The 22588-nt window shown below is 42.5% G+C and overlaps 2 protein-coding genes across 5 annotated transcripts in view; one reads left to right on the top strand and one right to left on the bottom strand.

Annotated features, from left to right (window-relative positions):
• Positions 1–22588, top strand: part of MACROD2 (mono-ADP ribosylhydrolase 2) — an 890631-nt gene that overhangs the window by 95994 nt on the left and 772049 nt on the right. The window lies entirely within an intron of this gene.
• FLRT3 (fibronectin leucine rich transmembrane protein 3) lies at positions 7680–20499 on the bottom strand. 2 transcript variants are annotated; one of them, XM_065679261.1, is made up of 3 exons: positions 20341–20499; positions 12154–12897; positions 7680–11038 (listed from the first exon to the last, which is right to left on the bottom strand). In XM_065679261.1, exon 3 carries the CDS (start codon positions 10991–10993, stop codon positions 9044–9046), a length of 1950 nt encoding a protein of 649 aa, XP_065535333.1. In that variant the 5' UTR covers positions 10994–11038; positions 12154–12897; positions 20341–20499; the 3' UTR covers positions 7680–9043. The 2 variants fall into 2 exon arrangements, with proteins under 2 accessions (XP_065535333.1, XP_065535334.1); XM_065679262.1 differs by lacking the exon at positions 20341–20499 and adding an exon at positions 13787–13846.

Raw genomic sequence — 22588 nt, 5'->3', positions numbered from 1 at the left:
CAGATTGACTTAGAAACCTTAGAAAGAGGTCAATGACGAGGGGATCTGACCTAATATCTCGCTAGAACTAGTGAGCAAAACAGAGTAAGAAATATTTTTAACAGCCAGATTTATTTTGCTTCTTTTGCAAATATTATGCCACTGGAAGCCTTGTGTCAGCCAATTGATGCAGAAGTTCTGCATAATCCGAACCAGCCTTTTGTTAACACTTCACTGGTATCCTTTCAACCTGCTTGAATGCGTTTTAATTGCTTTGGAGGGATTATACTGAAGGGGGGATAAAGTTAGTCTTTATTAGCAGGAGGAGAACAATAGGTAACTTTAATTTTTGTTGTTGTTTTGGGGTCTTTTAAGTAAAACAACAGTGTTTGATGTGGCAGCCAGTGCTTTCAGTAGCGTTAGGTATTCTCTGGAGGAAAAATTAAATACCTGTCAAAAATGTGCTGATTACAGCAACTTGCCTGGAGCTAAACTCATTGTAATAAAACCTCCCAGACCAGAACGAGGTGCCATTCACTCTCATCACCTCCCGAGTTGTTTTTGCAGCATGTAAACCCAGCTCCAGCAGCTGTCAGGTCCCAAATGCATGGTGAAGCATTGGAAGAGGTGTCAGCCGGGCCCTGGCAACAGTGGCTGGAGCCTGGAGGAGTTGAAAGTGTGGGATTAGAAGTGTTTACACCCTTTGACTTTGTACCGCATCACTGCCTTGAAAGCACTTTGATAGGTGCTTTGTGAGGATTTTGCAGGGTTCGTTGTTTTCTGTTTGGCTTTGAGGGCTGTTTCTGAAGTCTCTGGAGCTACACGCTCGGTTGCTCACCCTTGAGTTTTGCAGTATTGAGTTTAAAGTGGACATTAAGACAAACCTATACCTACCGTAACAGCAGGGTGCTCCTTCATGGGACACAGGATATCACCTTCAAATCAGTATCAAAGAAACAGCTTCCCTTCCCAACCTCATGCAGTTGCTTTGGGAACAAGATGCTTTTTTGTGTGTGAGCAGCTCTAAAGGTCCTTTTGTCAATATAGCTGGGTTTGGGAAAGTTTCTTTCTTTTTTTCTCCCCATCAGTAAAACAAGGAATCTACCTGCAGAATATTATAGCATACTTTTTGCCTTAATTTGCACCTTGGTGTAATCCGTCTCCTTCCTTTCCCTCTCTTATCTTCGATACCCTAAAAACTGAATCAATTAACCACTTCTTGTGCTTTTAATAGTTAAAGACCAAAATGGTTCAAATGTTAAAAAGTAACAGTTGGTAACGCAGGGAAAATGGGAAGATGTTGATGAACTGCACTGCACAAACTTCCATTTAATTCTATGCAGAATATGTATTGAAAAAATTGGGGGGGATAAACATCCTTAATCAAAATGTGCTCACAATAGTGAGCATTGGGTATGAATTCACATAGACCAAACCTCTAGAATTTATTTCACAGGTAAAACTGGCCATTGCATCAAATCATCGATGCATGGAAGCTGTGTCATTTGTTCTTCGGTGTTCGTTGGACAAAACCAGTCCTCATTACTGTTGTTTGGGTGCATCTGGCTCCTCTTAATTTCTCTGCAGCCAAGGAATACACCAGTCGGTGCAGCCCCATCACCTGTTAGGTCCCGAGGCCAGCTGGTAATGAGGAAGACCTGAGCACTTACTGACACAGATAAGCTATGATAAACCAAGCAGTAACTATTTTCAGTATAATTCAGTTTTCAGTGCTAGAAATGTTACTTTGTGGTGTTACCTCTTTTCCCCCAAATTCTCTTTAATTGACCTTGTTTATTTGGACTTCCTAAATTCAAGTATGCGCCAGAGGAAAGTAGCAGTGTTGAGAGCAGCTTCTTTAGGAATATATGCTGCTTTCTTTACTCCCCTCCCCATCTTAACATCATGTATTTGTAAGCTCAGGTAATAGTGGAGATCTTCAGGGTAAATATTTTGTGATGTGTCTACCTTGGATTTAATTGCAAGCTCTTTAAGGAGGGTTTAGCACTATTCCGCTACGTGTCAACAGGCAGTTAACAATGAAGGAGGATTTTGCATACAAATCTGTCATGTTTACTGAATAAACTCTCTCAATGAGCTTTTTTTACAGAAAGAAAAAGGCTAGAAAGAAGAGCTTAGAGGCAGGTCCTGCTAGTGCTCAACTTTGTTGACTTTTCATTTTCTTGCAGGCAAAAGCAGCAAGATAGGTATCTAGGAGAGCTGAGGGGTCCATCTGAGACAGCTGTGGTTGAGCTGCTGATGTCCTCCATAGCTGCCTTTTCTCATTTATCTAAGTAAATTGTATGGAGCAATTTAGCTCCCCCAGCCGTGTTCTCCTGTACTTTTCACTTCACTTGGCTGCCAACTGCCCTATTTCCATGAACAAAATGATTTCCAAGACCTAGGAATACTGTGGGGCTTTTGCTTAATTTTTGTTTTAGTATGTCATTTCCATATCGGAGAAATGAAAAGGTTTTTAGTGGAGGAAGTAGGTAACGTGCCATTAAGGAGTTCTTAGAGTGAAATAATTGCTTTAAAGACATTAGGCACAGAAGTTCTGCATTATCAGCTAATGCCCTAAAATCATGTTTACTCACTGGGTTAGCATTTTCCCTGTATATGTTTTGCTTTCTGTTAATGAACTCATGTTCCTTCTGGGCACTGGAGAGTTCTGTCAGGCTTCAGAAATAAGGGTCTTTATAATTTCTTCGGAAGATTATTGAAGCCAGGTAAACGCACATAGATTCTGTAGTTGCCCACGTTCTTATGTTGGTGTTCAAACTGTGTAGAATATGAAAATAGACTTTCTAGTTTATTTCCCTCTAATAGAGGAGTGCAATGCAAATAACTCGATTTCTGATTAATGTACCTTAAATAGAGGCTGGGCATATAAAAAAGCTGTGTAGGTTTTATACAGGTTGGGTTTTGCATGTACTTCTGGAGTAAGAGCTACAATGTGACTTCCTAACTCCCTGGCTTCCTCAGAACAGCAGCATTCCTGGGCAGAAGGGTTTACCTTTTAAGAAAAGTCTATTTAATTTACCATTGAATCCATGAAAAACACCACTCAAGTTTAAGGAAGCCAAATTAACTCTACACATACTAAGCAGTAGCCTAAGATGCTGTGTAAGGTAAGGATGCTTCTTTTACTGTGAGCTGCTAATGCTTGTTCTAGTCATTTAAGAAATTATGTTACTGTAGCAGGCTCAGAGTTGGACAAAGGCTTTGATTTAACATGGCCTGCTCTGTGTTACCCAGCCTGAAAGATTTCTGCTTTTAGTCCATAAACACATATGTAAGTAGAGCTGCTTGTGTGCATCTCAAAATCAAGAAGTCCCAACTTGTGACTCGGGTCTTACAGTGGTGACAACTGATCTCATTGTCTTCATGCAGTTCTTGCAATAATAGTCAAGGCTTCAAGTTAAAATCTCGGAAAGTGTTATTGTGAGAAGAGATGGGAAAGGAAGGTTTGTGGGGAGACGGTCTACCCCACCTGCGTCTGCCTTAGATATGTCTTAAGGCGAGATAGGTGGTCCCTTGAAATCATCAACCAATTCACTTTCGTATCCAATGGAAAGATTTGGAGTAGAATTATCTATCCCTCTTAAAAAAAAAAACAGGAAACCCCCCTAAACTTAATAAAACCAATTCCCACACCCCCAGAAGACATCCATCTTCCTATGGAAAGCCACTTGCCCAGTAGGCATCTAAGAGGGACTTGAGGCCACAGGAGGACATCAGGACTGCATTACTCAGATGTGCATTTCTGTTCTACGTATTTTAAAAACATTTTGCACCAATTAAAGAAGTTCAGTTATGCAAAACGTGTGCATAATGGCACCCTTTGTAAATGATGTTCCTGCAGTTAATGATTAAAGAACATCGTGCAGTCCCTTGATTTTGACCAATTAAACCTTCCTTGGCTGTGTCTATAAATAAGGTATTCCTGAAGCTCAGTAAGAGGACAGGAACACGCGCCAGCTCTTGGCCAGGATCCGCTCCCTGGTTTTGATTACTTAAGAGGGCTGTTCAGGACAGGGCATCAGCCTATATGAATACTATCACCCAGCTTGAACAAGTCAGATTATTTAATTAGCCCTATTAAGATGCTTCTATTTTTATAAGTTATTTATGAGTTTTTTGCTAAGCTTAGAAGGTCCAGCTTCAGATTTCAAAAAGTGTTTTCAGGTCATGTTGTTAATCTTGAGGGGGTTTATACGGTGACTCCACGATGTTTTCATCCTATGAAAACCCAAAGGGGCTTTGAACAGCAGCTGAAGTTGGGTCGTACACTTCTGAGCTCCCGGCCTGCACATTTCAGGTGTAGGATATTGACAGTGACTATGCATGATGGACATGTGCTCAGCTTCCAGAATGTGTGTTGTGCACCTTTGCCTTAGACCATCAATAATCCAGAGGATGGTTATTTCTTCTAGTACCCATTTTGTTGAAGTCTTTTGGTTTACCCCTAGGGCAGGAATGTTCCTCAGCCATCATTCAGAGATGACCATAAAATGAGTATCTCTACTACATGATGCTCTGTGATCATTTTAGTGAGAGCCACGTTCTTTGTGTGGTTTTTATGTAGACTTTTTTAGAGGAGCAGGAAATGATTTGATGAAATAAGTATTAAAATTAAATCAAACACACATGCTTAGGAAAAGAAAAACCTTCTGAAGCAACTGTGTCCCGAATCTGATACCTGAGTCATGGCTGTATCTTCAGAGTGTTTGAAAGGGCTCTCATTTCATCACCAGGCTGGAAGTCCCACTCTGTCACCCACAAAATTAAATTCATTTGCAAAGAAAAGGAAGAAATCACAAAATTTCCATGTCTGATTTCACTCAATGGGCTTTTCCTTTCTAGCTAAACCACTCTGGGCTAGTTTTGAACAAGAAACTCCAGTTATGGAGTAACATTATGCTTTGTAAGAAAAACTTCACTGGTGGCAAGGGCTGGCTTGTGGCTTGAAGCTTTTGTTTTTGTTCTGGTATAGGTGAAGGAAGAGTTAAAGATCAGTACCAAGTTGATGCTGAAAACAAGGTCTGGATTTGGAAGCAAGGTTAAGGTGTTTTGAAAGCAGAGGGTATCTGTGCAAATTATGGTTCCATCCAAAACCATCCCAAAGAAAAGTGGTTTGGATAAATCCAGGCAGATGGCATCTGCCAGCTCACGTTTGAAGATCTTATCCAACTTTAGCTGGAGGTGGATATGCAAAATTGCATCCTCTTACAGAGCAGAGAACTCTCTATACATGCGTTAGTGCATTATGTCATCAGTAAATTATTTTAATCGCAAATAAGGCTTTATTACTTTTGCTCTTGCTTTATTGCATTTGCTGCTCTACATTCAATATGTACAGCATTGGCACAATATAGCTCGCATGCTAGCTAGTGCATTAGCAGAAATGGTAACTGTGTTCCAAGACCATAATACTTTGAATTTGGTACTGTTAAAGCCAGGAGGAAAAAACAAAAATTCCCAACAGTTCTTATATTTCAGGCTGTTGTACAAAGCTGGTAAAATAATGGCTTATAAATGAAGCAAATTTAGTTCTGGAAGGTACCGAGATGAGACAGAGTTAATATGGTTTCCAAAGTACCCAGGGTGTTTTTGGAGGCAGCTTTCAGGTTCAAACAGGACTGTGAGCAATTCAGGAGTGCAGTATAAATTTAAGAATAAAGAGGGAGGATGATGAAGAGTATAAAAGATAGTTGGCAAAGTATTTTAATATAGAGGATGCTGATTAAATTAACTCTGCACATAAATTTATGCAACGCTGAAATGAAAGTCACTCCTTCCTCCATAATTAAATATTGAACAGTACATTGAAAATTATTTGAGATAAATTTAATGTGGATTAATGTTATTTTGGTAAATGTGTGCAGTAAACTGCTCAATGTAATAATCCGATTTGCCTGTGTCTCTTAACTGTCTAATAGAAGGGATTTATGCATGGTGCTAGAGCGTTGCGTGCTGGAACTGCAGCACCATGATAAGTAGAAGAGTCTTGAGGAGATGGGCATGACATGGAGCAGAATAGGAATTTGTATATATATCCAGGGAAAAATATTACAGTTTAGTTTGAAATCAATCTTCCACTTGCCAAATTAATCTTAATACTGTGCACATTGCATACAGGTTGCTGTAGAACCTAAGGAAGATCTTGTATGCATGAATGGGCCGTCTTTCCCACTGACAGCACATGTGGTAGGAGGACGCCAGCTCTCCCTGCAGACCTGGCCTGGTTCTTTGCAGAGGACAGAATCACTGGTCCAGGTTTTCACTCTGGTGGAGGTAAAGCAGGAACAGCTGGGCCAACTTGTTGAAGCTGTCCTGGATTTGTATACTGCTGCCTCACAATACATATATTGCACATGAAAAGTACTTGTGCTTAAGATTCACATGCAATTATCTCCTCCTCAAATGGCAGTTTTCTTATACCCCATTTGCATGGCATCACTGAGATGTGTCGTACATGCCAAGTACCATTACTAGGCTACCTCTGGCAGAGGTGCTTCAGGAGAGACATGGGAGAGTACTCATTGACTGTTACCTTACTCTTTTCACGACACAAATTTAGAGTCAACTAGGAGAGAGGCTTTCATGTAAATTGCTTGAAAATGCAGGAAAACCCATTTAATTTTGAGAGCTGATGGCAAAGAACTAGTAATCTATTGCCAGTGACCCAGCTGTTAAATTTATCTCTGCTATAGGGGTCCCCACGTGCTAGCTTAGATGAAAAACAGGTCCGTCTTCTCCATCCATGTTGGGTTTTCTTTTCCAATTACTACTTGGGAAGCCTTTTGCACAGGAACATAATGAGGCTCCGTGTGCTTACTCTTGGCTTTCTCCCCCTTGCCTAGATTTGTACCTGATGGGAAGATAAGGCGAATTAGTCTCATTTAGTGCATAACACTGAGCTGAGCTCACTGCTGATCAGAATAACATGCCTCTTTGTTACTTTTGGGATTGTGGATCCACTCAGTGCTCCGTGTGAAGGAGATGACAAGATTTGTGTAAGGTCAGCAGGAAAGCACGGTGCTGCTCCTCCGTTGCTCGGGAACCACAGCTGGCATTCTTGAAGGTGAGGTTGAGGAACCAGTAACCATGGCACAGGGAGTTTGGAGAGGAACTTCCCTGGGCACATCTGGAAAATGGCGATGAAAAGAGCTGTGTGTTACTGGAAGTTTTGGGTCTGTGCAGTAGGATGGGTCCCTGGCAGGAGAATCATTTGCAGGCTGCTGAAACCATCACTCTGTCACTTTTTTCTTGTCATCTTCCATCCTTTACCACTTTTAAGGATACAAACAGGCCAAGCACTGCTAAAACTCTCAAAATGGAATTGCATGTGGTAAATATTCCTTCTCATTTGAAATATTGTCCAAAATACTCTTCTGTTTGCTGTTTTAGTCAGGAAAAACTCGTATCTCAGAGGGTCGGTAACTCCATGCCTTCCCTCCCTGTCATTGTTCACACACTTGAAAGTTGTGAAAACCTGTTTCCCAAGTAATCAATACTAAAGAAACCCTGCAAGTGTAATACTGTCAAGCTGAACAAAGCAAAAGGTGAAGCCCATGACCTGAAAAGTAGTAGCTTCTGAGCGGGTTTCCTACCAGTGCGCTGCAGCGATGCAGCATTCTTTCAACCTGCTTTTCCAACTTTATTCATCAATAAGACCAGTATTTTTCATAGTGAAGTTACATATGAAAAAATGGGTATTTTATTTTTTTGTCCTTTTTTTAAAGTTTTTAAAAGCTTGATACATGTAGCGTTGGATCAAGGCACACACAAGACTGGCCAAAGGGCGTACAAAGCACTTTGGTTTTTAGTTGAAGAAACAAATGATTACGGCAACAGAGAGTGGCTTGGGGTTTAAACATGAAAAGCTCATCGTTCAGTAGGAAGGCAGAAAGAAACATGTTACCCTTACAGATTTCTCCAGGAATCGCTGGAAAACTGTGACAGTAATGGGCAGTATTCCTGACTGTAATGGCAGTATACTGAACACATCCCTGTATACTGTTTGCTCACTGTATTCCCCAACTGTCTGCTTACCTTTGTGACTAAAGTTTTTGAGACGTTGTTACATTGCCTGTCCTTTTTGTCCCCCTCTTTCCTTACAAAACTGCACTTTCAGCCTTTTGTCTGTTCAAAGCAGTTTCCAAGTGTTGTCTCTGTCCTCCTGCCCTTGCCTGCCAAATGCCTGTGACCATCCATCACTGTTATCTCTGTAATAAGCAGCCCACTGGCTTTGATAACCAGAAACCTATCCATAAGCCCTGTCTGGTCCCTTGGTTTGTAGAACCTAGTACATACTTCTGAATTCCCTGTTAGGAATTTGATTGGGCTTTTTTCCAGGGATCAATTCTTTTTTTGACACACGTCAAAAGCTTCAGTCTCATGGATGTCATCGATTTGCTTATTTTCTTTTAAATTGGATGTCACCATTGTTGAATGGATATATCCAGACAGCTGATATTGCCCATTACTACACGCATTTTTGTTTATTGAATATTGTTGTGGTTTACAGATTGAATAGACCCAACATTGAAAGTTCTGTGAGTTTTTGCAACCACTTCTTGATGTTCCTGATTTGCCAGGTTCAACATTGTTTTATTGATACCAAAGTGAAAAATGGCCTGTGCTTACACTTACAAGGATCTCAGATGAATGTTCTGACTGCTCAACACGGCAAGAAAATTCACTTTCACAGTCAACAAGTCATCTTACTCAGTAGAACACAAAAGTTAAATGGTCTGTAACTTCAATATTAGCAAGGAAAATACAGTACAAATTACTAAAAAATACTAAAATATAGAATTGTGGTCAGGTATCCCCACTACATTAATCGCAGCAGTAGCCTGAAATTTGAAACTTTTAATAAAAAGTTCTTAAATATAAATTATATGGCAAATGTACAGTACATTGCTTTGTCAGTCTTTTAATCCAGTGTTTTGCAGTAGAACAGCAACTGTTAAGTCAGTCTTTTCTTGTTTTCTTTAAAAAACAAAACCAAAAAAAACCCAACCAAACCCAAACCAGTCTTTCATGTCCTTCAGTATCATGAGTGTGAATGGTCTGAATCTGGAATACCACTGTCTCTGTAGCTCCTGTTACTACTGCTTTCACTGTGGCTGTTCTTGTACAGATTCATGCCGTTAGGTGGGAAAATGGTGTGTATTACAAACTCCTCCTTGGACACTTGGTCATTGGTTATTGGTATCATCTGGAAAGAAGTCTCCCTGATTTCTAGGATGGAGTTGTCCTTCTTGGTTCCCGCTTCAGCGTAGTCGTCCTTTCTCCGGCGTCCCTTGCTGTAGGCGCAGTTCCGGGAGAACAGGGACCCGTTTCTGTGGACGTACCAGCAGACCAGGGCCAGCAGCGCGATGGCCACCAGCGCCACCGCCCCGCCGATGATGGCGGCCAAGGGCAAGCTGGAGTTTTTGTAAGGTTCTTTCTCCTGCTCCCGGTTGAGGGTCGTGGTGGGGTTGTACATCTTCAGAGGGGCCGTCTCGGTCTCGATGCATTCAGGCGTTTCGTCGGAGAGATAGATGTTGCTGGTTTCCATGGGAACCATGCACACGCGGTACGGCGATTCCGGTTCGAGAGCCGTGAGCAAATAGTCATTTCTGTCGCCTGTAACGATTGTTTCAGTTATAGATCCAAAGGCAGGGCTGTGACCCATCTTGAGCCAGCTCAGTCTTAAAGCAGTCATTGGTAGTGCAACTTTCCAGGAGATGTGGATAGTCTCCGTGCTTACGGATTTCACGAATATTGTAATGATTTTGCGCACTGGGCTTGCTGTGGTTCTGTAGTTTTTGTTTAGGTTGGGAGTCTTGATGTCTGGTTGTTTGGTCACAGAAACCGGCCAGTGGCCCTGGGCAGGGTATAAGGTGTTTGGTACCGCGGTAGTGATTTGGATGGTGCTCATCATGCCATCGTCCTTACAATCAAATAGCTCCACGCTGAGGTCTTTGATAGCCATTCCACGGACTTTCTCTGGTGCCTGACACATCAGTCCACGCACGTTAACTTTTAAAGGCAATGACTGTAACCAGTCGCGTACCCATTTCATTTTGCACCCGCAGTTCCAAGGGTTGTTGCGAAGGAAAAGTTGAGTTATGTTGTCCAGATCATCGAAGACACCCTGAGGTAAATTGCTAAGATTGTTGTTGGACATATCTAGTCGATACAACTGCCTTAAGTAAGAGAAAGCATTGGGTGGCACACGGTTGATGTGGTTTTCTTGAAGGTAAAGCTTTCTTAGGTTTGTTCCTGGCAAATTCACCGGTGCGGCTGTGAGCGAATTGCGGACCAGCGACAGTTCTGTAAGATTGACTAGATTCATGAAGACTTTGTCTCCTAATCCGTGATTATTTAGAAGATTCCCGTCTAAAACGAGGCGTTTTAGATTTGTAAGGTCTTGAAGGGACGGCTCTGAAATCGTGGAAATACGATTATCATCCAAGCGTAGCTCTTCTATGGTTTTAGGCAAACCCCAGGGAATGGTGCTAAGGTGATTTCGAGAGAGAAAAAGAAGTCTGAGATAGATGTTGTCCCGGAAAGCTCCATCCTCAATGCTAACAGCGGAAACAGAATTATCATCCAAATGCAGTTCTTCCAGATAAGGAATTTGTGAAAGTGAATCATAAGTAATGGTCCTTATATTGTTCTCCTGCAAATGCAGTTCCTTAACGTACTTAGGGAGGTTAGTGGGGAATTCATCTAGGCTGTTGTGGTATAAATATATTCTTTCCACCCTAAGCAAGTTCTTCAGTTCTGAAGGAATCCCAGCATTATTTATTTGATTGTTCTGAAGGAACAGGGTAGTAGCATCCTCTGGGATTCCTGTAGGAATAGACGTCAAATCGCGATCATTACAATATATGAAACCCATATCACAGCGACATACTGAAGGGCATGGTTTGGCACTAACAGAACACGGTGCCATGTCAAGTAACAGCCCTATTTTAGTCCAAACTAGGAAGATGCTCCAGGTTACACTAATCATGGTCAGGAATGATGAGATTTGTATACAGTTCTGATCTTCAACAATCTAAAAAAACCAAACAAACAAAATTATCCAGATCATCAGCGAAGAAACTGCAGTGAAAATTCAACTTCAACATTACAGAAGACATCTGAAACACACATATTAAACCAGAATTCAAGCTCTTAGACACATTTTGCTTTCCTTACATCAATAATTGTACTACTTCTTGTACTAATTCAATTAAGTTAATAGGTTATTCTGCATAGCAATTGAAAGGAACATAATCAGGTATGTCTGATCTGTGAATTGTTTTGCTTAAGCATAAAGGCTCTTTCTAAGAATCCCTTCACACTTCATGTGCAGACAGTCTTGTTCTCAAATACCACGTAAGTACAGAGCTGAAGTCATACCAGAGTTCGAGTACATCATTCTATATCTGAAAGCTAAGCAGTAGTTCCTTAGCCAGCTAACTAGCCCAGGCACCCTTCAATGAACTATAAACCCCTCACCAAACCCACAAGTTTAGTGGTAGCTGTTACGGAGGTCCAGAAAAGTCCTAACAGCAAAGCACAACATTCAAAAGAGTAAGGGCCAGCTAAAGACTTTTTTCCAAGGTTTTCCAAAGTGCTCAATGTCATGTTGAGCATCTCTTGGATACTGCAGCCTACTTGAGGTGTTTTTTGAGCTGGAATGTTTAGAAAGGTGAATGTTACAACCGGTAGGTAGCTAACAACCTGACGTAGCTGGTAGAGCTATGGCTTTCTAGTTGACTGGACAGAATACTTCATTACATGCTTAATTTCATGTTTAAATATTAGTCATTCTCAAAAGTCTTTCACTGAGCAGTACACTAATAAGAGACTATTTGGAAGGTTTAACCACATTTTCCCATCTTATTAGTTCAAACTGTGCACGGTAGGATAATATAAATTAACTCTTGAGACTGAAATTGTACTTCGCATCGGTAGTGTGTTTGTACATTGAGCTCAGGTCATTAGCATTTTTATAGCTTTTAAGACAACATAATTCAATTACCATTGTAATTAGGGTTGTGAGAACTTCTGCAAGATGACCTATGCATTAAGCAGTGTCATGACCTTTTCTCTTGTGGGTTCATATATTAATTGAACTTTATTCTCTGAGGCACAAAAAGGAAAAGAAATTAATATTGATCCTACCGTATTTAAAGGTATGAGTAAAGTTTGTGCTTGAGGATATCCAGTAAAGGAATGTCTTTCTCACGAGTCACTCTTACGGTTTACTCCATGGAGCTGTGTTTTTCCTCAGTGGCGTTTACTCAGATGGCCCTCCCCGGTGCTGTGTGTTTCCTGGCTCCTGGCACGACACTCAATGAGCATTCCAACCAAGATTTATCATGGTACATAAGCACACCAGGCTGGGGTGTGGAAAAGCTTCAGCTTCCCTCTATTTCTGTCCTCATGTAAAGTCTGTGAATGAAGAGCCTCTTTTGTTTGGTTTAATGCCTTTAGCAGGAATTACTTTCTTTGTAACTCTTACAAACTCTTCTGTGCAGCGTAGTGGTCAGAGGTGGTAACTTCAGCGCCGCATGATGGAAACTATTCATTATGCTGAGGCTTGAAGGATGGTAGCCTCTTCAGGAGGTCAGGAATGGAGCTGCTTTTTCCTGTCCAGAATTATCCAAGTATAAACGTTGTACAGTAGCTACATCCTGATACATCCACGCTTCTCAGAGAACCATTTTCCGACTCTCACTTTTTAATACTTCTTCCCAATTTGTAATGCAGGAAAGAATTCCTCCTGCGCTGCGAGAACGCAAGTGACTGTACTGTAGAAATGTCAGGCAATTCAGATGGTTTTCTTCATGTAAAAAACCCCCACAAAAATACGATGTCCTTCAAAGAAAACTCCTCTTTCAAAGCTTTCCTTGAACTCTTAATTTCCTGTAAAAGTAGAAACAAAAGAAACTGGAATTAATAACAACCGGTGGACACCAATATGAGTTGTGTTGCACCCCCTATGTAAATCATGCTGTGCTTATCACATCCATGACTCGCATGCATCTTGTTTGCCCAAAATAGTTGTATTTCAGCAAAATACAGAGCTCTTTAAGAAAACATTGCTGCTGTTTGGTCTCATGTTACTGCGGTTTTGCTGGAACTACATCTTCCTTTCCTTCAGCACAAAATAAAGTCATCCTGAATTGACAGGCAGTAACAAAGTATTTGTAAGTGATGTTTCCCACCTGATTACAAATACGAGTCCTAACTCCTTGGAGGAGGCCAAAATGTTTGCTTGCTTTGTGTTCTTGGTACACTGAGATAAATGATGATCCTCTCCTTGGTTTTAAATGTAAAGGGAGCCAGTTACCATTCAGCAGTTACTGCATGAAAGGGGAAATGTTTTTCTCAAATCCTGTATTAATATTTGACATCTGCAACATGCTGAATCTGAACTGGGGACTTGCCAGGCATCTGTGTCTACTCTTTGACAACAGAGATACATATGTGGGTTTTGTCCATTAAATGGGCTCGATCTGTTGTATTTGTCACTTTGCACAGTGGAATTGGTGCTTAGATTAGCATTCTATCCAATTTTCCTCATTTCAGGAAAAAACACTGTTTTCAGTCTTGGCTCTTCCTATTTCTTGAAGAACTCTAATTATTTTTGTTATTTTTTGAATGGTATTATTAACTTGGGCTACTTCATATCACTACTGCAGCAAGTATCCAGTGAGGTATCAAGTATCTGTCCCCTCAAAGCATGTAGTTAGTATGTCTGAAATAGAAGTAGTGAAATCTGAAATGAGAGAAACCCTTAACGTTTACTTACTTCTCCCTTTCATGGCTGCATGTTGTCCAGAGAACTAAGCACAAGCCTCGGAACTGAAATGCTAGGAAGAAACAGCATGCTGAGTAATGCTTACTTAGCTGCCTTCCTACCAGCTTTACTAAGAGTACCTTTGGGTCCTTCAGAAAGAAAATATTAGGCCTAAAGAGAAACAATCTCTGTTTTAAACCTCTTGTCTTGCGATTTGAAACAATCCATCAAAAAATAATCTGTAATATTCCTATAGCAACAAGGAATATGAAATGATACAAAATTATTGACATAGATAACAATTACGCTGCTTGGTTTTTTTTTTCTTTCCTTAGGAAAATATTGACCTTAAAAAAGCCCTCAACAACCAACCAAAACCCCCCCAAAACTCCATTTTAATAGAAGGTGAGACTCTTTAGTGAGGGAATGGTAAAAAGCCTTTTCTCCCCTGATGCTGCTTGCATGCTCATCTGAGCTTTGTTTCTGCACCTTGTTTTCAGCAGTATAATGAAAATAGTAACTCAAAATGAGACACCCCCCCCACGGTGGCATAAATAAATATTTTATCATATGCTTTATTTAAGGCCAAAACTCAGTCTGAGTAGCCACATTTTAGAATATAAGGGAATACATGGTTTTTTGGTAACTTATGTAATGTGGGTAAATTATGCAATCGTTACAAAATGGAACAAAAAAAAGCTCCACAGTCTTCCAGTGTCCAGTTTTCTTGTGCTGTATTACTGATGTGTTTGGGGATAGAAATCCAGGCTCTATTTCTGAAACTCTGAAATAAAGAGGTGCTTAACAGCTGTAGAAAAAGAAGGAATCTCTTAGGAACTAATGAGAAGTTGTGACAGAGGGTATTTTCTGGACATATGCTGTGACACAGGAATATACATTTCTTAAACAGGCCTTTGAAGGTTACAATAACTTTTCATTACTTAAGGAAACCCCCCCATTTTCCTTAGAGCTGTAAAAAACCAGTTAGTATTAAGCAAACCAGAGGTTCTAGTATGCATATATTAGATATACATAGACACATGAGAAAGTAAGTTCATTTGTTTTACTTTCCTAGCATATAAGCTGTTTCCTCTTTGCTCCAGTTGATAGTCATCCCTTCATTTATTGCCGCTATTATAACAGCAGTAATGTGTAGGATTAAAATGAAAGCACTAAAGCTCATTAAATTCTTGGAATTTTTTCGGCCCTTTTCTCCAAATTGAAACATGAAAACGAGTGAGAAAAATAAAAGCAGGTCTCTTTGGAGAAGAGACACTGTTTCAAAAATGTGGATTAAGACCCTTACCCCCCCCTTCCTTTTTCTGAACTTAGAATAGTTTTCTTCAGGTCTTGATTGTTTGATATCTCGCACTTCCCTTTTATATCTCAAGCCATAGCTGAAAACAATGTTTTTGCATATCAAAGGCTCCAGTGATCTGTCTACAGAGAAGAAGGGAATCCTGCTGCCATGCTCCAACTTTCCCCTCCTTGAGCTGTCTCTAAATATTCCCTGACACCAAGTCATTATAGCTGATCCGGCAGGATGAAAAGAAAAGTGACCCCCACTGGTACAGACACTGTGTCCAGGTTTCTGCAACATCAGACTGGGAGGCTTCATGGCCACATGGGTTTGAAAGAAGCCATTACTTTTGAACAGAGCCGATTTTCACAAAGTATGTGCTAAAATTCATTTTTAAAATGCAAAAATGGCTTTTCTTTGGTAACAAAAGTAACACTGGAACAACCCAACAGCAGCTTTTCTGCTTATCTTTATTCTGAGCTGAGTGTTTTCATGAACTTCACTGAACTGCATGCTTCAATTACTTTTTCTGGGACACTGTAAAGCAAGTGAATTACTACAGATAGTGGTAATGCTTGAGCCTCGCGTGTGTACTTATCGCTGGAGCACAGCTAAGCAGGGGGACATCTTATTTTAAAATGGTAAAAGTAATTTGCACTATACAAGAAAAATGTATCAAAGAATATTTACTCTAAGGGATGAGTCCAGCTGTACTCGCTGTCCCTGTAGGCAGCAAGGAGAAGAAAAGAAATAGTTTTGGTATATTTGAAAAGGTGGGGGGTTTACCCTCAAAAATGGTGCCAAAGAGCTCTTTTCTTCCCAAGCTGTGATAAAATGTGAATAAAATCAAGACCTCCTGACTCGAGGTCACACAATGCTTATTTGAATTTCTAATCTACCTCTGTGTTCGCCGGCAGGAACTCTGGTAGTTCAGGGGCTTCTTTCTAGCCATCAAAGTAACAGGGGGAAGGGAAACAACTCGGGATTTTCATATTATAAATGACAAGAGTATCATTTAAAGTTAATGTATGTACATGAGAAGCCTAATTCTGATTCCTCAGTATAGTTACATTCCAGAATTCTCTATTTGTTTAGATTCTGAAATGGATCTGAAGCACAAAATGTGCTCCTTTTTAAAAATATGTCAAGTCTACTGCATATACATCCATTTTAGCTTCCAAAGGTCATGCTGCCTCTTGAATAGCTTCACCAAGTTGGTTTGTTTTATTGAAAGCAAACAAAAAGAAGTTCCACGGTGCTAATCTACCCTTAAAACAATGCCCATACTTTGTTTTCTTTAAGGGTATTACTCAGGGTTAGTTGATAGTGACAGCAAAATGCTTTCTAAGCACCCTGTCTAGGAGCTGCAATTTCCACGATCATCATATTTCAGGAAGGTGCCCCAGTCTTTTGTTTGGTGCTGGGCGAGCAGAAGGTCCTCTAGCTGTCTTTCCAAGGGGTAAAGAATGTAAAGTGGATCCTTAAAGTGAGAGTGAGCCCTTCAGTCAGGTTTTATCTCTGTGTTTTGGTGAAATTTGGGCTTTTTGGTTTTGCTCTTTTGTTGCAGCTTTTAATTGTAGAAAATTTGCTCCCCCCCATGTGTAGCAGTTGAACATAAAATACTGCTTTTGTCTTACTAGTTCCAACTCAAGTACCTTAAAAAATGCAAATTTTTATGTGATCTTCCTTCAAATGCAAGCGAATCTGACTTAGAAAGGGATTCTGAGTAAAAGCCTGACTCCACGCCTAAGATCAGCCAAACCAGTATTTGCTGCAGAGGATGGAAATGAACGACGAGTTGTTCCCTTCTGAAGTTTACTTCTAAAAACCTCTCCTCGTTTTGAAGAAGCGAGGTTGAAAAGATCCAGACTATTACGTGATTCCTACTCACTCTCTTGTTTTGACTACTCTGCTTCTGCAGAGGTTGCACGTTGAAAGAGCACTTTGAGGGGGAGTGTTTTGCAATGGCTTTTTGGTTTGTGTTTTAGTGCTCTTTGAGTTTAGCCAATTATGGCTTCTAGTTTTTCTTTTGAGAGCTGCTGCTGAGGTAACTCGCCCCTGCTTGAAAGAATAGAGAACAAACGCTGCCATTGTTTCAAGGTAACAATCTAACACCCCCCCCCCCAAGTTTTTGGTGGAATTATACATGATAGGGAATTTGTGGCACAAAATGAGGCTTGTAAAAATATTACTTAAACACTTGATAAAGTCCCAGTAGTTTTCTGTCCTTCCATTTTAAAACAGTCGCTTGTGCATCTCCAGAGCACTAAGTTTGCTCCTCAAAAACTAAGCTTTAAAGAAGTCAAGCTGTAAGAGTGCTTGAATCCTTCCAGCTCACAGAAGGAGGAGTTTTTGATGATATATTTACTGCACACTGCTCCAGATGCCTGCCCTGAGTGATAGTTGGTGACTTACTAGAAATAAATGTAAGCAATCCCATATTAATTCTTCTGTGTATCCCTGTGCTTTGAAGTGATTAAGGAAAACACTTCAGAAATAACTAGCCATTAGCATCCATGCTTCCTTCGAGAAGCAGACAAAGATGGCCATCTACCAACCGGGGCCACTTCAAATAATTGCAGTGCAAAGTTTGCAAACTCCAGCAATTGCTTTGATTAGTCACCACCGCCTTCCACAAGCTCCTTCAACTTCGAGCTACTGGTGACAAAGGGAAAACGAATGAAAAAGAAGGAAAAATAACCCCCAAACCAACCCAGAAACGCTGTTTTATTTTGTTCTTGTAAAAGGCATCCACTTCGTTTCTGCAGATTAAAGCTTGCTCTGAGTTTACTACAGAGTTTTTTTGCCCACTGGGGGGTGGTACATGCTACAAAAACTGCTTTAAAGAGCCACAAGTCAGATGGGTTTTGCTGCTGTCCAGTTTTCTCGGCTTTAATTACAACAGAGTCTCCTGTTCAGAAAAACAGAGGCAGCCTCCAAAGGAGGGAATTAAAATCAGTTAAAAAAGAACTCTTTTTAGGGAGTTTACAGACTCTTGTATCCCAGCTGATTGTATTAACTCCAGTACTTATCTGGTCCTTCTGCAGTTACAATCAAACTGTATGAATATACAGGAAAAAGAGAATTAGCATTTTAAATCTATGCCAAGGGTTGTCACTGTTTCTGGTATATAGGAGTGCAGAAAGCAGGAAGAAAATAAATACAGCTTTTAGAAGTGATTAAATGGGGATGGAAAAATAGAGAAGCTTGATAGCAGCATGAATAGGAGGATTAGAATAACCTCAGTATATTTAAAGATAATTGGCTTTCTCTAGACCCAGGTATACCTTTTGTTTATGAAATATTTGAAAACCGATCTTAAACCAGGGCTGTATTGGATGGGTTTGGAAAAAAAGAAAGGAAACTTGAGGGTGGTTTTTAGGGGGGTGGCAGGGGGAGAAGGAAGGGCACTGAAACCTCTTCAGTATGACCTAACGTGTGGCATCTCTTGACCAGGAAAACACACACTGATCTTTCTGTTTTATAGCAAATCATTCTTGTCTTTGCACACTTGAATTGACAAATGCATTTTTCACTCTAATTCAAAGAAATGTTCATTAAGACGCCGTATCCCCAGGCAGTAGATGGTGAGCATAATTGATGCTTCTGTCTTTTTGGGCAGTATATTTTAGGCAAGGAAATTGGGGTCAGGATAATGATTTAATGTTTTTAAAGTCAGAACATTTTCAGCCTCTTCTTTCCATACTTTTTCTCTGCACAGAGGGTTTACATAGAAAAAAGAAGATTCAGGGTTTGCATTTCCAAGTGGCAATAAGAAAATGCATCCAGCTGACATGCTCTTTTGCAGGAATACGATTTAATAGTGAAGTAATCCTGCCTTTCGGTGGGGATCTGGTGTACAAAATACTCCGCTGCACTCTTTAACCGGCCAGAATCGATCCCTTGAAGAAGGGAAGAGACTTGCCTTCAGTCCAAATTAGTAACCCATGGCTAACAGCACTCCACGAATTAATTAATTACATGCACTCGTCGTGGCATTTGCAACACTCCTCACAACTTGGGCTGGCTGCTGCGCCAGGGCTGCACCCAAACCCCTCTGCGGTCAGGGAGAGGAGAATTTAGGCTACCTCAAACAGAAGGACTGAGCCAGAAAGGCAGCTGGCTGGGCAAGAGCTCAGCTTTAATCCACCACGGGAGAGGGGTGGATCTTGGAGACTAAAGAGGCACCCAAAACCTCCAAACCAACCTCAGAATCAGAGCTGTGCCTAGTGCCGTATGCTATGGCAGATGCCAGGCTGGGATCTGCAGGGATGCTTGGGCTTTGCCTCCACAACTAAGTTGCAGCTCCTAATGCTGTTGGAGGAAATGGGTGAAACAAAAGGCTCTAGCACATCTGGCAGCCGTGAAACGGGTTTTGGGGCGAGAAGAAGGTAGAGATGAGGTGTGCAAAGGAACAAGTGGATGAAAATGTTTATTTGCAAGCCGTTTCTGAATGTTGTTTGCCGTGCTTATAGGAGGGCAGACAATCACTTAATAAACTGAAAACACCACCAAAGTTGATTAGAACTAGGCGAGGGCCTTTTGGATGCCGGGGAGATTATCAACCAGCTCTTCTTCCTCCAGCAAGGGGGGCGGTTTGAAGGTAACTGGGGCCTGTTGCATTCCTCCTCAACGTACGTGCAACCATTTTGTTACCCAGCTTCTCGCCCGCAGAATTTGCGCGCTCGCGGAGACACCGCGGGGCTGGGGGGGGGGAGGGGACATGATACAGACGCTCCCGCCCTCCCTAAAAATGTACGTACGGAGGGGGCAAAGCAGGGCAGAAACGCGGGGAATGGGCAGCAAGATCCCCCCGCCCCGCTCCATCAAGGGGCTGGGGTCCCAGCGCAGGAGGGGCGCGGGGTGCCGGCCCGACGCTGCTGCTGCGCGGGTCTCTGCGCTCCCGCGGAACCCGGTTTTATGCTCTTTCTCCCGGGGCTGGTGCGACGCCGGTACCGCACTGGCAGTTTCGGGAGCGCCCCAAGTATGCGGCGGGTGATGGGGATGGCAAAGGCCGGCTGCAGGCGCCGCTCTGCCCGCGGGGGTGTCCGCCGCGTTCCGCGCCCTGCCGCGCAGACAGCGGGGCGCTCCCCGTCGCAGCGCCAATGCCCGCACCCCGGGACTTGGGGAGATGGGGGGAAAAGACGAGGGAAAGGTGGGCTCCCAAACTTCCCGCCGCATCCTCCTCCTCTTGTTCCATCGCCGCACTCCCCTCATACCCCAGCCCGCGCAACTCCCGCGGAGAAAGCGCTTATCCCGCACTTACCTGCGGGGCGCGGAAAGAAGCGATCCCAGCTACAGCGCGGCGGGCGCCGCCGTAATCCCACTCATGGCCGGGTCCCGGCGCGGGGAGCGGAGCGGAGCGGTGCGGTGCGGAGCTGTACGCGGAGCGCGGGGCAGCCGCGGAGCTCGGCGCGCGCCCTCAAGTCGCGGCGGCAGCGGCGAAGCCGTGGGGGGCGTGGCCATACGTCACCGGGAGGGGGAGTGGCCGGCGGGAGGGGCGGGGCGGGGCGCGGCACGGCACGCGGCGGACGCGAACGCTAGGGGGAGCAGCAGGCGGCGCCATAGCGCGGTAGCGCGGGGGAGGGGAGGCTGCGCTGGGGCCCTGTGGGGAGTGCGTGAGGCGCGCGCACGGCACACGCGTTTTTAGGGTGTTTTTTAGGTTTTTCACCTGTTTTTTGGTAGGAGGAATATCAGCGGTGCCGCTGGTGGCTGTGCGGGGAGAGGTGGTGCCCCTTCGTCCGCTTAGTGCTGCAAGTTAAACCCCGCAGTGACCATTTTTGTGCGGTCAGTGCTGGGATGTTAACGCGGGTTGTCGACTTCCCCTTGGTGTTTGGCCTGAGGAGCAGGAATGGTTACTGGTCGCACAAACGCTTCCAACCTAATTATAAATAGGTGTTATTTTCGTCACTCTGTTAAGCAGCCACGAGTGGTGTCACTCTCCTGGTGTGTCCATTGACAGCCGCAGCCTGGCCATAGCGCCTCGCTTGAGGCCGTGCAGGCAACAGTGGCAGCGCTGGGAGAGGTTTGAGAGTTTTCTCAAGGTTTTAGTGCTTAATGGTGTCTGAAATCAGCGAGGGGATAAGAGCTGCCTGGCTTTCCTGCTCCACCCAGGGCAGCGCTCGCTCCAAGATAACACAGGTACCTTATCATGCCCAGCGAGACCAAGGTTGAGGGTGTGTGAGGCCCGGGTGCTCTGCAGTCTTCAGGGGGTTTTCATCAGAAAACAAGCTTTCTACTCTTGTCACAGACCCCAGAGTTTATGGTTATCATAGAGCAAGCTAGAAAGTGTATCCCCTAGATGTTTTTTCATTAAGCATCTCTTTATTCATGGCTTACTGACTCACGCAAGTAGTGTTGGATTTGGTAGGTGCAGTAGGTGTTTCCAATGTCATTGTCTTACGTTTTCCATCAAAGTGGGGGGTTCTTTCAAGGCAGACAGCCGCTGCCTTCATGAGTGTCCTTTTGTTAGTGGTGTGTAGGTGATCTTGTCCATCTCCCGCAGTGTTCCCACCATGCGTGTTCTCCAGCACAAGGAGCTGATGGCCGGGGGAAGGTAGGCACCTGAAAGCTATCTCTGCTGATCCCAGCTCTCCTGCTTTTTGTGGTTGGTCCTTCTGCTGGTGTCAGAAGATGGCAAGGCCAAGCTCTGTTAAAGAGAGCTTGATTTCTTTAAGACCTCTGGAAACTGCCAGGTAGTTGCACTTTCCCTATAAAGTTTGCATACTTAAATTCCCATCGTTTACCTCTTGGCAAAAACAAATACGGAGAAACCAGAAAGTGTCAAACCTTGTCTTTTCTTGAGAGGGATTTTAGTACATTTTTTAAATGCTGCTTGATGTATTTGGTATTCAGATGTTTGAAATGTTATATATCTGCTGTATTTATTCAACTAATTAAAGAAAAAATCCAGATTGATTTTCCTTGACAATGAGGGAAAAGGATTTTTCTCTCTATTGCTTCAGTTCTCATCTTTCTCTGAGGAGAGTAAAAACTAGTAACAAATTGACTACAAGTTGATGTACAATTGTCTGTTTTGATAGTCCTGGCAGGGTGAGCTGTGCCCTAAGCAGCTCAGTATATACAACTGTATCATGTATACATCTTGATATAGCACATTATATTCATGCCTGTATGGATGTATATGTACATATAATATATACATACAGGTATTCCTGGTGTTAGTGTGTGTCTGCATCTCATCATCTGGGACAGAGCAGTGGGCTATGGTGTTTTGAGATGCTGCGAATATCCTGTAGTTATTTTCTTTAAACTGAGATTCTTTTGTTATTACAGTAGCATTTCCCTTTGGTATTTCTCATTCCTGACTTTGTTGTGTTAGTTAACAGATCCCGGCGTTATGTCGCTGTGCCATTTTGCTAAACCTTAACATGTATCTGTGGGATACTCATGAAAGATGTATAGGGTACACGTTCAGCTATCTTTCAGTTTTATTCCAAGGTCAGCCCAGTGCTTATGGCACCAGTTAGAAATTACAGTAAATATTCCTGGAG

This window comes from Lathamus discolor, chromosome 5 (assembly GCF_037157495.1).
Source record: "Lathamus discolor isolate bLatDis1 chromosome 5, bLatDis1.hap1, whole genome shotgun sequence".
Classification (NCBI taxonomy): Eukaryota; Metazoa; Chordata; class Aves; order Psittaciformes; family Psittacidae; genus Lathamus; species Lathamus discolor.
Note: the sequence above shows the minus strand (reverse complement) of the source record. Positions and strands in the feature narration are given on the sequence as shown.

Excerpts from the sequence above, each read along its gene's own strand:
- FLRT3 (XM_065679261.1), bottom strand. The coding sequence starts at position 10,993 with ATGATTAGTGTAACCTGGAGCATCTTCCTAGTTTGGACTAAAATAGGG.